Source organism: Camelus dromedarius, chromosome 22 (genome assembly GCF_036321535.1).
Source record: "Camelus dromedarius isolate mCamDro1 chromosome 22, mCamDro1.pat, whole genome shotgun sequence".
Classification (NCBI taxonomy): domain Eukaryota; kingdom Metazoa; phylum Chordata; class Mammalia; order Artiodactyla; family Camelidae; genus Camelus; species Camelus dromedarius.
In genome coordinates, this window is record NC_087457.1 from 26,497,657 (window position 1) to 26,513,305 (window position 15,649).

General features: G+C 47.3%; 1 protein-coding gene across 3 annotated transcripts in view; it reads left to right on the forward strand.

Annotated features, from left to right (window-relative positions):
* The window catches only part of ENPP6 (ectonucleotide pyrophosphatase/phosphodiesterase 6), a 78,401-nt gene that overhangs the window by 29,404 nt on the left and 33,348 nt on the right, over window positions 1-15,649 (forward strand). For all 3 annotated transcript variants that reach the window (XM_031440325.2, XM_031440328.2, XM_031440327.2), the window contains exon 2: window positions 12,334-12,513. In XM_031440325.2, coding sequence (XP_031296185.1) covers window positions 12,334-12,513 — 180 coding nt within the window. The remainder of the gene's footprint in view (window positions 1-12,333; window positions 12,514-15,649) is intronic.

A 15,649-nucleotide genomic window follows, 5' to 3' on the forward strand; every position in this document is an offset into this window, starting at 1 on the left:
GGGGCGGGGCCAGGCATGGTGAGGGCGGTGCTGGGGGTGGGGTGCAGCGTGGCCTGTGTGCAGGCTGCAGGGAGCTGAGTCCCGGGAAAGGTAAAGGAGGCTGAAGCCCAAGCCTGCAACTCGGCAAAGAGAACGCTCTGGAGCCCCTGCAACCAGAGACATGGTGGGGAGCGGGGAGCAGAACTAAGTAAGGGTGCAACCCTGCCAGGCCTGGCTCCCCAGCTGCATCTCGGCTGCTCCCTGCCCGCACCCCGCACTCGCTCCTGCTGCAGCCTGGGGAGCGTGTCTTCACACGCTGGGGATGTGTCTGCCCAGCCTGGCCACCAAAGGAGTGAGGTCTCCCAGCATGAGTGCCGGGGCACAGCTCTGACAGCTCAGCCTGGATCCTGGAGCAGCTGGCACTGTGTCCAGGGGTGGGCACCCTAACTGGCACAGGTTGGGATGGATGCCCACTCACCACAGCTGGGAAGGTGGTGTCCTATAAGCTCCTGAATGGACCACGTTGGGGTGGGGTGAGGTGGGGGGAAGGAATTTGTCAAGGGGCAGGAGTAGCTGCTCCTGAAGAACAAAGGATGCCAGAGACCTTGAATGTCCCCCACACTGACCATCACAAATTGGGGTAAATAAGATCCCTCACTGACCTTCACCTAAAGAGAAGAGAACGAAGGAGATAAAGGGCTGAGGTCAAGGATAATGAACACCATACAGAAGCAAAAATCCTGAAGAGAAAAGTGAAACGAAACCAGGATTAGGACAGAGGTGGAAGATGGGGATGAGGACGTGGAAACAAAACAGATACTTAAAAATGAGTCAAATCCAGACTAGGGAATCCCTCCTCCTTCCGCAGGTTGTGCGGTCCATGTTTGCGACTAAGGGGACTGCCCTGGGCGTGTTTAGTATTTCACAGGGAGCTCTAGGAATCCTGGGGCGCCTTCACATCGTGAGATGCCAGGACGAAATACGAGGCTGCCATACGCGCGCGCTACTCCCACCCAGCACGACCCTGGGTGAGGCTGCAAGTAGTGGAGAGCATCGTGACCGCCAGTAGAGGGCAGTGTCGGGCCAGGCATTTCCTAGGCGCAGGGGAGGCGCTTTCCCGGCCATCATGAACCCCGTGGTTATAGTTTCTGAATTTGGGATTCACCCCTTGCAAAGCTTCCTGAGCAATGGTAATGAGTGGTAATATTTTTTTTTTCCCTTCAAGTGAATTTGAGAGTCTGCTTCAGGAGATGATGTGTAAATACGAGGTAATAAATAGGCTGTCCAGCTTCATCCCTCCCAGAAGCCACAGACCCCTGCGTGCTGTTTGATAGGGTTGCCCTTTAACGGGGGATTTAGGTGATGTGCATTTACCAAATGCCTGCTATGTGCCAGACACCGTGCTAAAGTTAACCCAAATTAACTCTGGCTGAAGGGATGATTATTTCCATTTTTCAGATGAGAAAGCTGAGGCTCACTGGAGTTAAGTGACTTGTGTGAGATCCCAGGACAGGGACAGACAGGTCCATTGGGATCCAAAACACTTCCCACTAGGCCACATGCTTCTCATGGGTCCTCAGTTGCTGCCAGTTTTCATCCTGCCTGATGCTTCTATTTTTAACTCAAAAAGCTCCCCTGTTCCAGTGATGTCTTACTGTTTGGAGTGGGAAATATCAGTACATCAGAAAGATACTTCTCACACCTAGCCAAGTGATGAAATTGCTCGTCTGAGTTACTCTTTCATTCCTAAGGTAGAGTATCTTTCGGTACATTTAGATATGCTAAGAGCACCCAAGGAGAATTATGCACACTAATCATTAGGCGATGTACAGTGTCAGCTCCAAACACCAAGTGTTTATATACTGATCGCTGGTGCTCATTGATCGGAGCAGATAAGCTGCGGCTAAAACCACGACCTAAACTATTTTTTCCTCCCATGACGTGGGAGGCTGGTCTCACTCCTCTGTGGCCACACCTGACCCAAGGCAATGAACTTGGATGGGCCAGTATCACACCTCACACATAGGTTTAGATTTGTTTGTTTTTTATAGATTGATTGGTTCACACTAGATTCAGCCATTAAGGTTACTGGTTATCTCACACTCCTGAATAGCTGAATTTGATCATTCTTTATCAATTCCTGGCATTAATGGTTGATATTTTTATCTGGTACCTGTTGTTGATCACCCACCAACCATCCCAGGTTCTACATCAATTGAAAAGATGCATTGGAGAATATGGCTTGGATCTAAGACCTAAATGTGCTCCCCCCCCCCCTTTTTTTTTAACAGAATTGAACTCCATCCTTATCTATCGCCCCTGCCCTAGTCACAGGTGGAATGGCTGGAAAACCAGAGCAACCCCCTGCCCCGGCACAAGGAGGACTCCTGTCCTGGCTGAATTTATGGGGAGGGGCCTCCCAACCCCCTGCAGGCAGACAGGGTGGGAGGGAGCTGCAGCCTGTTGCATGCCTGAGTAACCACTCCCAGTTGTGTGAGGCATGTGGCCGATCTGCGGTCACTGGGGGAGAGGAGGGTGGCTCAGTGGGTGGGGAGGAGACGGACACTTCATCACCAGGGAGAGCTGGCAAAGCTTCAGGATCGAGGTATTGACTGCATTTCTCTCATGTGTGGAAGCACAAGAGCCAAGAGTAAGGAGTTTCCCCTCCAAACACCCGCCGTCTTTAGAAGTCTCTAGAAGTACTCAGTAAAATGGGACTGTGTCTCAGAAGAGATTCCATCTTAAATGCGGTAATTAATTCAAGCTCTTTTCCAGCTTTGCACGGTGAGGATAGATTAAATTGTCTGGAAATTTCTTTGCGCTTTGATACAAATTAGCTTTTCCAAAATAAAGGGTGTTTAAAACAAAAACGCCCGAACTTACATTTTTGTCTTTATGCAGGAAAATAATTTTTGTTTCTGTCCCTGTATTCTGGTTATTAAATACTTGCACCAAGCTAGAGCACTCTAGGAAGATAAAACAGTGCATCCTTTTGAGTCTAGTGACTTCGAAACTATGAGCATGAATGTCTCTAATCAAAAATAACTCCCCTTTTAACATTTTGGGGTTATTTTTGCTGCAGGCCCTACACTTCACACCATAATCAAAGCCTGTTATCTCGGTCTTGCAATATTTGTGACTCAGACTTCATCAGGACTGTGTCTGGCGCATACATCAGTAGTTGCATTTAAAGATGTGCAGATTGTGAACTTTTCTTTCAACTTGATCTTGCATATTTCATTTGAAACCGCTGCTTTAACATACCAAATTCTGTCTTTGAACAAGTTAAGAAAGTAAGTTGTATTTCCCTGTAAAGCAGATTTCGATTTGTATGTTAGGTAGGTACTTCGAGCAATGCACTGTTAATTCTTCCAGGTCTCTTTGGTATCATATAGTTATTTGAAAATTCACTAGTCTAAACAGGGTCTCAACTCATCTTTAGACCCTCCAAATGCTAAAGGCAAAGTGCAGAGAGGAGGCTAGTGGTGGGAAAGTCTGACTTATGTAATATCCTCAGGTTGCCTGGCCCTGAATCGGGTATATAGTCACTGCTTGGAGCCGGGTCAGCTTGAGGTGATGTATGTACATACGTTCAAGCTCTAAAATGCACCATTAACTTGAGGCCCCCAGATTTCAGTCCTTTGGGAGCCTCTCCTTCCACAGCTGGACTCCTTCCAGAGGGAGAGGGGAGGTAAGATTCCTGGCCGCCTTGTCAGTCTCCCCTGTCTGGCAGCCTTCCCTCCTTTAGAGAGATTTATGGCAAACCCGTGTGCGATAACCAGCTGCAAGACACGGGGGCTTCTGGCTTCCTGGAGACCCGCGCACCTCCGTGCGGTTCCCTGAGTGCGAGTCTCAGAAGCAGTCCTGGATCGTGGGGCCGTTTCCACTGAGATGACCGAGCCCTGGCGGGCTGATGAGCAGCCTGGTGGCTGGAGGGAGGGGCGCGGCTGCCGGGAGGGGTGCGGGCGCTAGGCCGGTGGGACCTGGCTTGGAGCTAGAGCTCTGCCCTCTGGCCAGCCGCGTGGCCCGAGCCTCGTCACTCGGCCACTTTGAGACTTAATTCTCCCATCTGCAACATGAGGACAATATTATCTGTCTTTGAGAGTTATCTTGAAGACTAAATAAGATGGAAACCCTGAAGTCCCCTGTCCTTGAGGGCGGAAGCTCCCCAGATGGCACAGTAGCAGACACAGCACCGGCAGTGGCTCCCTTTCTGTGGGCTTGTTGTGGCTGCGAATTGTACCAGGTGCTCCGTCACACACTGGTGACCCGGGGTTGGTGGGCCGTGGTGGTTAAGAGCAAGGACTCGGGGTCCAGGCTCCCTCGGTGGAGTCCTGGCTCTGCTGAGAATTCAGCTGTCTCTCTGGGCCTCGCTTACTTTACCTGCAAAGGGGGGCTACCGAGAGTGCTTGTCCCCTAAGGGACTTGTGAAGGTGAAATGTGTCAGTCTCCTGAGGCTGCTGTAAGTACCACAAATCAGGTGACTTAGAACCACACACAGTTACCGTCTCGCAGCTCTGGAGGCTGGAAGTCAGAAACCAGCGTGTGGGCGGGGTCGCGCTCCCTCTGAAGGCTCTAGAGGAGGATCCTTCCTTGCCTCTCCCAGCTGCTGGAGCCCCAGGCGTCCCTTGGCCTGTAGATGGCCACCTTCTCCCCGCGTTTCAAATCATCTTCCCTCTGTGCGTGTCTGCCTCTGGGTCCAAACTTCCCATTTTATAAGGACATCAGTGTTGGATTAGGGTCCACTCTATGGCCTCGTTTTAACTTGATCTCTCTATAAAGACTCAATTTCCAAATAAGGTCGCATTCTGCAGTGCTGGAGGTTAAGGACTTCAACATGGCCTTTTTGGGAAGACACGATTCAATCCATAACAGATCAACTTAGAACAACCCTTGGCACACAGTAAGCCTTACATACGTGTTAACTATTTTCATCTTTAATGCTCAGCACAGTCCAGCCAGGGAAGTACTATTATTCCCATTTTAGAGATGGAAAAATGAGGCTGCGAGAAGTTAAAGAGTACCCTCAACTCCCACAGCTAGAAAGGAGGAAGACCCCCGAAACCCCAGCTCTAGTCTGTCTGGCCACATGCCTGTCATCTCTCCACTGCCCGCATCACCTCCCAGAGAGGGACGGGCTGCCCGCACCCTGGTTCAGTGTGCCCGGCACACCTTGTTGTAACTCCCGGCAGGTGGCCCCAGAGGCCTGCCTGCAACTCTAGACTCAGAACTCACCGGAGTGCTGCCTCTGGGTGAAAATGTGTATGTTCTAAAAGGCTCATCTCCAACATCCTTTTTCATATTTTGTAACCTGTATTTATATCTCCATGTTCTGGCTAAACTGATGTGCCTAAAATATGACTTCGTTTCTCACTTTTCAGTCGGCTCTTTTGCTGTCTAGTAGACAGAGGCACATTCACCTAATGGAAACACACGTGGATGTCAGAAAAACACAACAGATGGCTTCAGAAGTTAAAGATTAACGTGACCTTGCAAAAGCGAATTAAGAAAGCTCTTGTATGATAGAGAAGTTCCTCATTGGCTGTGGAGCCTGAGTGTTTAGTGATACAATCCTCCATGTAGTTGCTTCTCTGCGTGTGTGTTTAGAGACATAAATAAATGGTTTAAAAAAAAAAAAAAAGGCAGGAGGGCTCGTCTTGAAACCAGCATAGTTTTGTGTTCCAGAGCACAATTAGAATGTCTAGATCCACTGCAGCTGTGAGAAGTTCCGGAAGTGTCACCCTGGGAGGGAAGTGATCCAAGTTCCCGCTGCTTGAGCTCTCTTTGCTCCTCCAGCACCCCCACCCCCCTGCTCATTAGCACAGGGACCGTGAGCAAATGTTCAGCCCTCTTACAGCTAATATGTATAAATGCAGACAGTCACTCCTTACTTCTGAGTTGACGGCTGGAGGGCTAGACCAGGAGGCCAGCTGAGGTCCCTTCCGTGTCTGAGGTGTGTGTGTGTGTGTGGGACCACACACACTCACTGTGCCGGCGACCTCGAGCACAGGTGGTTGCCCCTATTTAGTTAAGGACCCCTACCCCAGTGGTCAATGTGATTTCTCTAGAAATCCACATCTTATGATTTTCTTGGGTGGTTGTGCTGGGTTTTCTCTACTTGTCTCTGCACTCTTCCCCCTTCTTCAGCCTGCCTGGAGCGCCAGAAGACTGACCTCCACACAGTGCCCCAGCTGGACTGTGGGGACAGTGGGGTCAGGGTACTGATACCCTCCCGGCACCCTGCTGGCCACACCCGCTCCCCTTGCTCTTCAAGCCTGGGGCGGCTGCAGGCTGGGTGGACATGGCTCCCCACTGCCAGGAAGCCTGGCCGCTTCACCGTCTCCTAGTGGTTCCCCAGGACCCTGGCCACCCCTCTATAGGCAGCCCCCACGAGGACAGTCTAGACCATCTGTGTATTCTGCCAGGACCTTGACTGAGTGAGGCTACGGCTCTCCTGAACTGTACTCGCCCAGCACACCATTAAGAGCATCTCTCCTTTCAAGGAAAGGGAGCCCTGAGTGATGGAAAGTGAAACGCTACGTTTTCCCTGAGTAAGAACTATCCACCCCTCGTCCTGTCATCACTTTGCACCGGCTGCCACCTCTGTGTGCAGGGCTCTTTGTGCCTGGAAAAGTCCCACTGAGCTTCCAGCTCCCAGCTCCTCTAGAAGTTTCCTTGACTCTTCCAAGCAGCCTTGACTGCGCCTCCTTCTACATTCCCACCGTGTACACTGCCTTGTCCCACTTCTTATCTGTTACTGTTACTGTGAAATAGGAACAAATAAAGGATGCTTCCCATAGCCACAGAGTTGCCAGATGAAATGAAAGCCATCCAGTTAAATTTGAATTTTAGACAACCAACAAATAATTTTTAGCAGAAGTATGTTCCATGGAATATTTGGGACAGACTTAAAGTAAAAAAAAAATTTCCTTGTTTATCTGAAACTGAAATTTAACTGGGACTCTTACGACTTTTTTTTTTTTTTTTTTTTTGCTAAAATAAACCTGGCAACTCTAACTAGAATGGCCTTCTAAAGTGGGTGGTTCCTGTTCAAAGAAACACTTTCTTTTTATTTTTTCCTTTTTTTCTTCCTCCCCCCTTCTTTTTAGCATTCTGTAAACTAACAAGCTAGGTAAATTTAGCAGCTGAGCAGGTGCTCTGGAGGGCTGAATTACTTTTGAGAAAACATTGAAGTTTGGAGAGAAATTTTGGAGGTAGGTGTTGTGGAGCAGGGAATGGAGCAGAGATGAGTCAGTGAATGTACGAGGCTAGGACCTTTTGAGTGTGGGGCCAAGGAGGAAGCCCTGGTGGGGGTAACTGAAAGGACTTTTAAGAACTTGGATGTCTAATACTCAGTTTGAAGATCTGCACCGCTCTGTTTTCCCGTTCGCACCCCACTGAAACCCCGGTGAAGTTCCCCTAGTCATGAATATTTCATGGGAGGGGGTTTCTTTGTGCAAAGCACTGAACCTCATTTCTGGGGTGCCATATGTTATGGGAGCAGGAGTCTAGAAGTAGAGATGCCTGCAATTACATGAGTGTCATGGGGATTTGCAAGAATCTTGGTGGAAATAGCATTGGGAAAAATCATGTGGAAAGCTCAAGAGAAAGGAGGCTTTGGCTGATGTCTCTATTACATTTATTTATGTGGCTGTCTAATAATATGAATGTAAGTTAATGTCAGCAGTGCTTACCATGTGCTATGTATCCCCATACTTAACATGCGTACACAAAGACGCCCCTCCCTTTGCACCATTTGAATAAGCACAAACTCCAGTTACCACAGTTCAGTTAAATAACACCAGTTCCCCAACAACATGATTCTAATTTCAGTTACTACACTGTATTGACTACGATAAATCTGGCAGCCTTGGTTGTAGCTATCGCAGCATAAGGTATAAACTTCACTGCTAGCTCCTGAGTCCACAAATCACTATGCAGATAACACATGTGCATCATAATCAGTGACCAATCACATCACTTCTTTTGAGGTCTGTTGGTGATTGGTTGCTGCCCACCTGCTGTTTAGTTTACGCACCGACAGCAAAGCATATAATGGTGTTGCCTCTTTGTCTCCCAGTGGTAAAGCCATATAACTTAATTTGTAATGGACTACTGCTGTTGAAGAATGCTCCAAGTCACCTTGATTCTCTTGGACACTTGAATGAAGATCTGAAAAGTTTCTTTTTATGTCAAAAACAATTTCAACAATGCGGCAAATCGACAAGGAGTTATTTCAATTTTTAACGCCTATTTTCTTAGGTGGACTTTTGGACAGGCTTTTGAGGCTACAGAGAGATATCATGCAATTTCTTTAGCTGAGTTTTGGAAGAAATATGACATAAAATGTGCAAATGAAAACATTCAAGCATCATGGCAGAAAGTGACAGCAAGTAATACACATGTGGTCTGGCAGAAATTTGTACTGCACGGCGCCAATAACTTTGCAGGATTTGAATCTAAAGGAACTGGAATCAGAGAGGAAATAGCTGTCCATGGGAATGTTGACACTGGCACCACTGGAGACTGACTTTGCAGCCAGAGGAACCTGGTGAGGTGAACTTATTGATGTAAATGAGGAAGATGGTTGTGATGAAAAGGATAAAGATGTCCTGGAGGAAGTGACACCAGCAAAAACCTTCACATTAAAAGAAGTCTCAGACAGATTTCACAGCATTGAAAACATAAAGAGGGAAATGTTTGAAGATGAGCCACACTTAGAAAGGGTCTGACCATTTGCCTCGGCACAGAAAAGATGCTCCCTTGGGTCGTTTTGTATCTCAGGACAAAGACGGCGAGCACTGTTTTTAAAAAATAAATAAATAAAACTCTAACTCTCAATATCTGTAATGATTTAAATTACAATCTACTAATAAATACGAATTTTGCTATTTTCTTCATCTCTCCATACAGTTCTAACTTACAGTAAGAGAGTTTTTAAATATTTTGATGACAATTTTTAAAGGGCATAGAAGGAACAGTTGTAATCTTCCCTACTGATTATTAAGATAGCTTTGCACAGTTTCAGCTAGCGTAATTTTTATGGCCCCACGATGCCAAGCAGAGGGTGAACAGCATATCTCTGTATCTCACAGTAACTATTATTATGCCCGTTACTCAGATGAGGAGATTGAGGCTTCAGGGAGTCTAAGCTACCTGTCCAAGGTCCTGCAGATAGTAAACAGTAGAGCTAGGATCTGAACCTATGCACTCTGACTCCAAGACCTGTCCGCCTAACCCATATGCCACACTGTTCCCCCTACCAGGCTATGAGCACATCAAAGACAGGGGCCACATCTTTTGATCTTTATACACCTGGCATGTAAACATTATTTGATAAACACGTTGAGTGAATGAAAAAAAAAAAAGAATTAAGTGAAGTAAGAAACCATAAAAGGAAATAACATTTACTGTTTGAAAATGATAAGAACAGATTAAGACTAATTTAAGACTAAGTAACAGCAACCCTCTAGATGTCCAGTGACACATAAAATAGACAGATCCTCCATCATTTCATTTGGTGTGAAGGCCAGCCGCTTCTGAGATGTTTGGAAATATATAATGTGGTGCAGAGGATTATGAGTACTTGCTAAGAAATTCTGGTGATGGTCGTTACATCAGAACACACTCGACTAAGACTCTGGGGAATAAAAACCGAAGGTGTCACATCCTGCTCCTTTCAGAAGGCAGTTGTAGGTGTGGACAGTATTCTGCGAGCTCCCACAGAGAAAGACAAGCAGCAGGCCCCGCCCTGGCCGCTGGCCCGAGAGCCACCAGCACGTTGCAGTCAAATGCAGCGGCTCTTGACGGAGGTGGGGTCTGCAGATGGGCTTCAAGAGTCCGTAGCTCCTTCAAGGATCAGGCTGATTGCCACATTTTGTGTTACTAAGTTGATAAAGTCTTGAGTCTTAGGGCTAAGAGGGAAAGGGAGACAAACATCCAGCTTTTGGGAACTTTTTGTTCCAGGCGCTGCCCCCCCCCCCCCCCCCCCAGTTTTCACAGTGAGCGCTGAGCCTCCCGGCGTGAATGTTAAAGCCCCACAGAGCTGCGTCTGGGGGAGGAGGAGCAGAAGGAGGCCTTCTTTCCACCGCGCCCGAACACCCACCCGAGGGCTGCGGTTTGTGACAGCGTCGGGAACATCTCTCCTGACGCCTTGAGCAAAGGGAACAAATAATCAAACTACAGCAAAGCTCTGTTTAGAAAGCCCAAAGCCGAGAAAAATCACAAAGAGTTGCAGATGTATAAAAATAGATACAGGTCAGGCAGGAGTGTGGAGACGAGAGCCTGTGGGCTGCAGAGGCCGGTACATTGTGTTCTGTGGTCCTGCTTGTTCAGCCACCACTTTTACCCCAGCAATAAAAACGGAAGAGCGAGAGAGGGACAGCGTGGGGAGGGGAAGCGGCCTGAGTAAGAGCAGACAGGCTGTTACAAACACAGACTGCCAGCCTCAACATATTCACGGGAAGGAAAATCGACTCGGCTGGGGGAAAGGACCTGGAGCAGACGGGGAGACAGAGAGCGTGCGTCCCCTGCTGGCTTCCAGGAGAGGCGGTGCTTCCCAGAACAAAGGGACGCCCCTGGGGACTGGCACAGCATGTGATTAAGCCTGTGAAGAACACACCCTCCCACTTCAACTCAACCCGCTAAAGGAAAAACCCACTTTCTAAACAGGGGTCTGAGAGGCCCTTCTTGTTGAAAGGGCTCAACTCTGCACTTGGAAACCCTGTAATCATATAAGGAAAACCACTGGTTCCAGGATCTCCTTCGGGCCTCGTTCGCTCACAGGAAGAGGGCAGGACCCTCCGTGCTGGTGCATCACGTCCAGCCTTTGGAGAAGGCTGGGTCTCAGGAGCGTGGGAATGGACCACTTGCCCCAGAGGTCCAAGTTCCCCTCAGAGTGATGAGCCGCTCTGGGCCAGCCTAGACCAGCCGGGACGCTAGGTGGGAGCGGGAACCAAAGGCACCCCTGGAGGCCTGTCTCAAAGACGCTTCCCCAAATAACACCACAATTAAAGTCTGTGAAGCTTGCTCGAGTCTATGGATACCACCAACCAGTTGATATATAAAGAAGGAACTGAAACTGATGCTACGTCCTATACAGTGGAGAGGAGAGAAGACCCATTATGGGAAAAGCTAAGGGACTTAGATACCCACAGGAAACAAGGCTTCACCATCTGAGAGTTTAGATTATGGTAGAGCCGTGCGCTAACTGCACACAGAGATCCTATCTCTCTGCAGTCAGGCCTTAGGATGTTTCCCAAAAAACCTGTGTAAGAGGTAAAGAATTTAGATTAGCAGAAATTCTCTGGGAGAATCTCTCTCGGTCTCTGTCTTTGTCTCTGTCTCTCTCTTCTTTAGGATATTCGGGGTCTACAAATTTTCAAAATTATATTTTATGGTTTCTCCTTTTTGTTTGCTTAGAAATAAAATGTATGTGTTGAGAGGAGGGCGTGCTGGCAAGAAGAAAGAACAACAGCAAACAGACAAGAAAACAAAAAAAAAAAACCACTCTGATTAAGCACAGTCAGTGAGCTCGGTGAAGCGTGTTTCATCCCGGTGCCAAATGACGTTCACAAAAATTGCAGCAATTTTTGATGCACTTGCCAATGTTTGTGTTATTTTTACTTTAAAGATGTAACAGATTGCTCCAAAATAAATAATTTAAGCCTAACGTTTCAAAAGAGTCCAAGTGCAGCGTCTTTCACTTCTGGCTTCTCTTTTGGGACAAAGCTGTACCCAACAGAAGCAGCCCCCGTCTCTGTGTAACACTCCATTTGGAGGCTTGTTTTCTTGCTTTGTTTTTCCGAGTAGAATCTGTTTTTCACCGTCCTGTTCCAAACGTCATAGGTTCTGTCATTGTTCAGAGCTGAAGCGGTAACTCCTCTTATCCAGGAAGAAAGGGAACAAACCCCATAGCATCTAGATTGGTGATCTGGTGGGAGGAGGGTTTGGAAAAAGTGCAGAGAGAGCTATGGGTTGAGAATATACCCAAGTCCCATGGGAATCTACAGTGTCCGTACTGAGTCTTATTAGGCGTCAAGCCATGAGCAATGGGTCAAATTTTACACACAAGGTCCTTAGATTAACTTAAAATAGCTTCAGACTCGGCAAATTAACTTCACCCAAAATGTCCCCATCCTCGGTCGATATTGGACTTCTTACTGAATCGTTTGCCTTTATGTGCAGTCTAAGACAGAAGAAATATCTATGATTACAAAAAAAATCAAAAGCAAAGCCTTGTGGTGTTCTCTGCTTCCTAAATGAGCCTGAATGGCTTTTCACTTCAGAAGAGAAAGATAAAATATAAAAATACAAGAACAGTAAACCAACAGCCTCGTGTTTTCATTAACACAGGTCGCCATTGTGAGGTCCATCAGATGATCGGGAACTACATGTGGGACCCCGCCACCAAGAAGTCATTTGACATAGGTGTCAACAGGGACAGCCTGATGCCGCTCTGGTGGAATGGATCGGAACCTCTGTGGATCACTCTGACCAAGGCCAAAAGGAAAGTCTACATGTACTACTGGCCAGGTGAGTGTGTTGACATCTAGGTCCCACCAACCTTCCAGATCTCCAAGCACCACGGATTCACTGAGTTTGAAGCATGTAGATGTGTTTGAAGACCAAGCCAGGGTTTGGAAAACGGGAATGGTGTTTGAGAAATGTCTTATATTCAATAACAAACGATTTGAATTTTTATATCACTGAGTAGCTAAAAAGTCTCAACACTAATTTGCCTGTAAACTAGCTTGTCACCTCCAGAACACCTCCTGAAGGGCAGGAAAGGGCCAGTCGCTTTCTCTGATTCACGGTTCAGCAACTAATGTGATGTGACCAAGATCAGTTTACGGTGTTACGTGTCCGGAGGGCAGAATCTAAAAAGATAGGCCTCTTGAATTTCCTTAGTCACCTAAATGAAGATTAGCTAACCACCTGGCCATGTCGAAGTCTTGAGAGAAATCGGATGAAGCATCTCTTGTTTCTTAGACACTGTCCAGTCCTTCTAAACTGGGTCCACAAGTGAAGGCTCCCTGAGAACTAGCTGTCTCTGCAGGCCCTGCCGCCCAGTCTGAGCCAGGCGAGCCCTGGCCCCTCCATTCTTACTGGCCGACAGCTGAGGGATTAATGTCCCTTCTCTCCTTTCTCCCTCCACCTTGGTCCCCCTCCAGCCACAGCTAATAGCCCAGGGAGTGTTCATTTGTCTCTGCAAGATTAAGTGTGGTGGCATTTCTTCTAAACATGACTTGATTTTATTTTTCTTCTCAAATCCTCCTCTTCCCTCTCCACTCCCCGCAGGACATTGTACAGTCCTCTTGATGGGGCCTGGAAAGTCTTCATTGCTCCAGTGAGCTGTGTTATGACACTTTGAGTCTCGCCATTCTGTCAATATTTAGAAGTGCAATTTAGAAATGGCAGTAGTTCAAGTCTCCCTGTCAGGTAGATAAAGCAGCAGACTGAAAAATTGGTCACTGGTGAAGAGTAAAAATACCCCACCTCAAGTCTTGAGAAATTTAATCCTGTAAACAGAGCCTTTATTACCCCACCCAGCGGTGCGACGGGGCCATGCAGGGGGAAGTGTGCCTCAGGAAGTGATCCCAGGCACTAAATCAAATACTGTGGGGAAGGTCCAAAGAAGTCATCCAGGACCAGCATCACCACGACCTAGGAGTGTTCTGCACAGGATGAGAGCTGAGTGTGTGTCATTCACTAATTTCATTGCCCTCTTCCATTCTTCTGGTTTGAGGTCAAAGGAGTTCTACTGAGGGGGGAAAGGAAGAGGATCCCGTGTTCACTTTATCTTGAGAGCAACCCAGAGCAGAGAAGGATGCCTTGAGGGAGGAGGTGAAATGGGGAACATAGGCGGATAGTAAGATATTCCATGCAAACAGAGTTTCAGCTCTTTGGGCGATCAGTGCTACTTCATACAATGGCAACAGTTTTTAAGTTTATTCTTATGGCTATCACAAAATACAAAAAAGGAACAAAATCAGCAGCCTTTTGAGAGTCTGTGGTTAAAACTCTCTGGGGCAACTGTCTGGAGACTCTAAGTTCTACATCCTCAATCATAGGTTTGCAGTGCTAACTCCACACAGCCACGTAGTCGGGGGGAGCTGGAGGCAGCCATTCACGTGGCCCTGGGCTGCCGTTGGGTGTGGGCCTGGGCTCTCTGCTGGCCTCTCCCTGTCCTGTGCAGGTGTTGAAACAAACCAGACACCTTTTATGTGGGGAAAGACACATTTCCACCTGGCTGCTTCTCCCCTGCTTCCCATAGGTGGGTTGGGTGCCTCAGGGCCAATCAAGTTTTGGTGGTTAAAATCAAGGTGATTTCATTTGGGTGAGTGAGGAGGCAGGTTCTGGCTACTGATCAGGAATTGTGGGTTGTTTACAGCATCTTGCCCTTTCCTGCCATGATGGACGCTTGGCAACCCTGCATTGGGCTGAACTTAGATGAGTACACTTAGGCTCAGGAAAAATCAGGAGCCCAGCATCAGTCGGGAAAATGTATGAGTTAGTATTACAGCCCTGTTCCTGGGCTCTTATGTTCGTGACTCCAGACATCTGGATGAGAACTGGAATTTTTTTTTTCCAAACAAATACTTAATAGTCAAATACGGGAGTCCAGATTTTCACTAAATTTTCCAATAATATCACCAATTTGGCTTTAAACTTTAAGATGTATATAATTTTAGGACCAGAAGACGCGTTAGTCAGTATGTAGTTTGCTTGTTCCTACGCTTATAAATCAAGACCTCTCTAGGAAACTGATCAAACCTCTGGACTTTCAGGGGGAGGTACAGCCCAGTGGTGGAGCATGCGCTTAGCATGCACAAGGTCCTGGGTTCAAGCCCCAGTGCCGCTATATAAATAAATACATACATACATATATACATACCTGCCTACCTACCTAATTACCCACCTCAAAACAAACAACTATGGATTTTTTTTTTTCCAGGAAGACAAATGCATACATACTACACTCACAATTTTGGCTCATGTAATATAAAAGACTACAATGACAAGGATTGCCAAATGGTCTCTGACTCGGCAGGCAACACATATATAATATTTAATTGATTCGATTTTTCCCATGTGATGGAAACATGTGTTAAAAACTCACCAAAGTATCAAGTGAAACCCAGCTCCTCTAGTCAATGTTGTCTGTCAGGAGGAGGCTCAGGTCATAATTCTCTGACTCTCTGGGTTGAATTCACCTGATTCATTTCCTTTGTTTGTCAGTAACTTTGGTAAGACCCGCATCTCTGCTGTTGTCTCCCTGGGTCAGCAAGAAAAAGATCACAAATCTGCATATCAAGTTAGAGGTTATCTCAGAGAAGAGATCTTCAAAAGCACTCTGCAGAACCTCGAAGCGCCCTCCCTTCCTGCTGCAGAGAAGCCCAGGAGGTGCGGCCTGGCTGGACCGCTGCCAGCAGAGCAGTCCCCCCGCGCTGGAAAGTTTTCACAGCTGTCCAGCCACGTCCAGTCTCCTCTCGCAGGATGGTATCTTGGCCAAAAGAGCCCACAGTTTCTCCGCAGCATCCATTAAGGTAATTAGAAAGCCTGAACGAGAAATCCAGGGACAAACTTCCCTTCTTCACAAATCATGGCCAATCTGTTTGTCCATAAAACATCTTAAAAGGGTGTGACTCAAGGCCCTGGAATAAGCTCT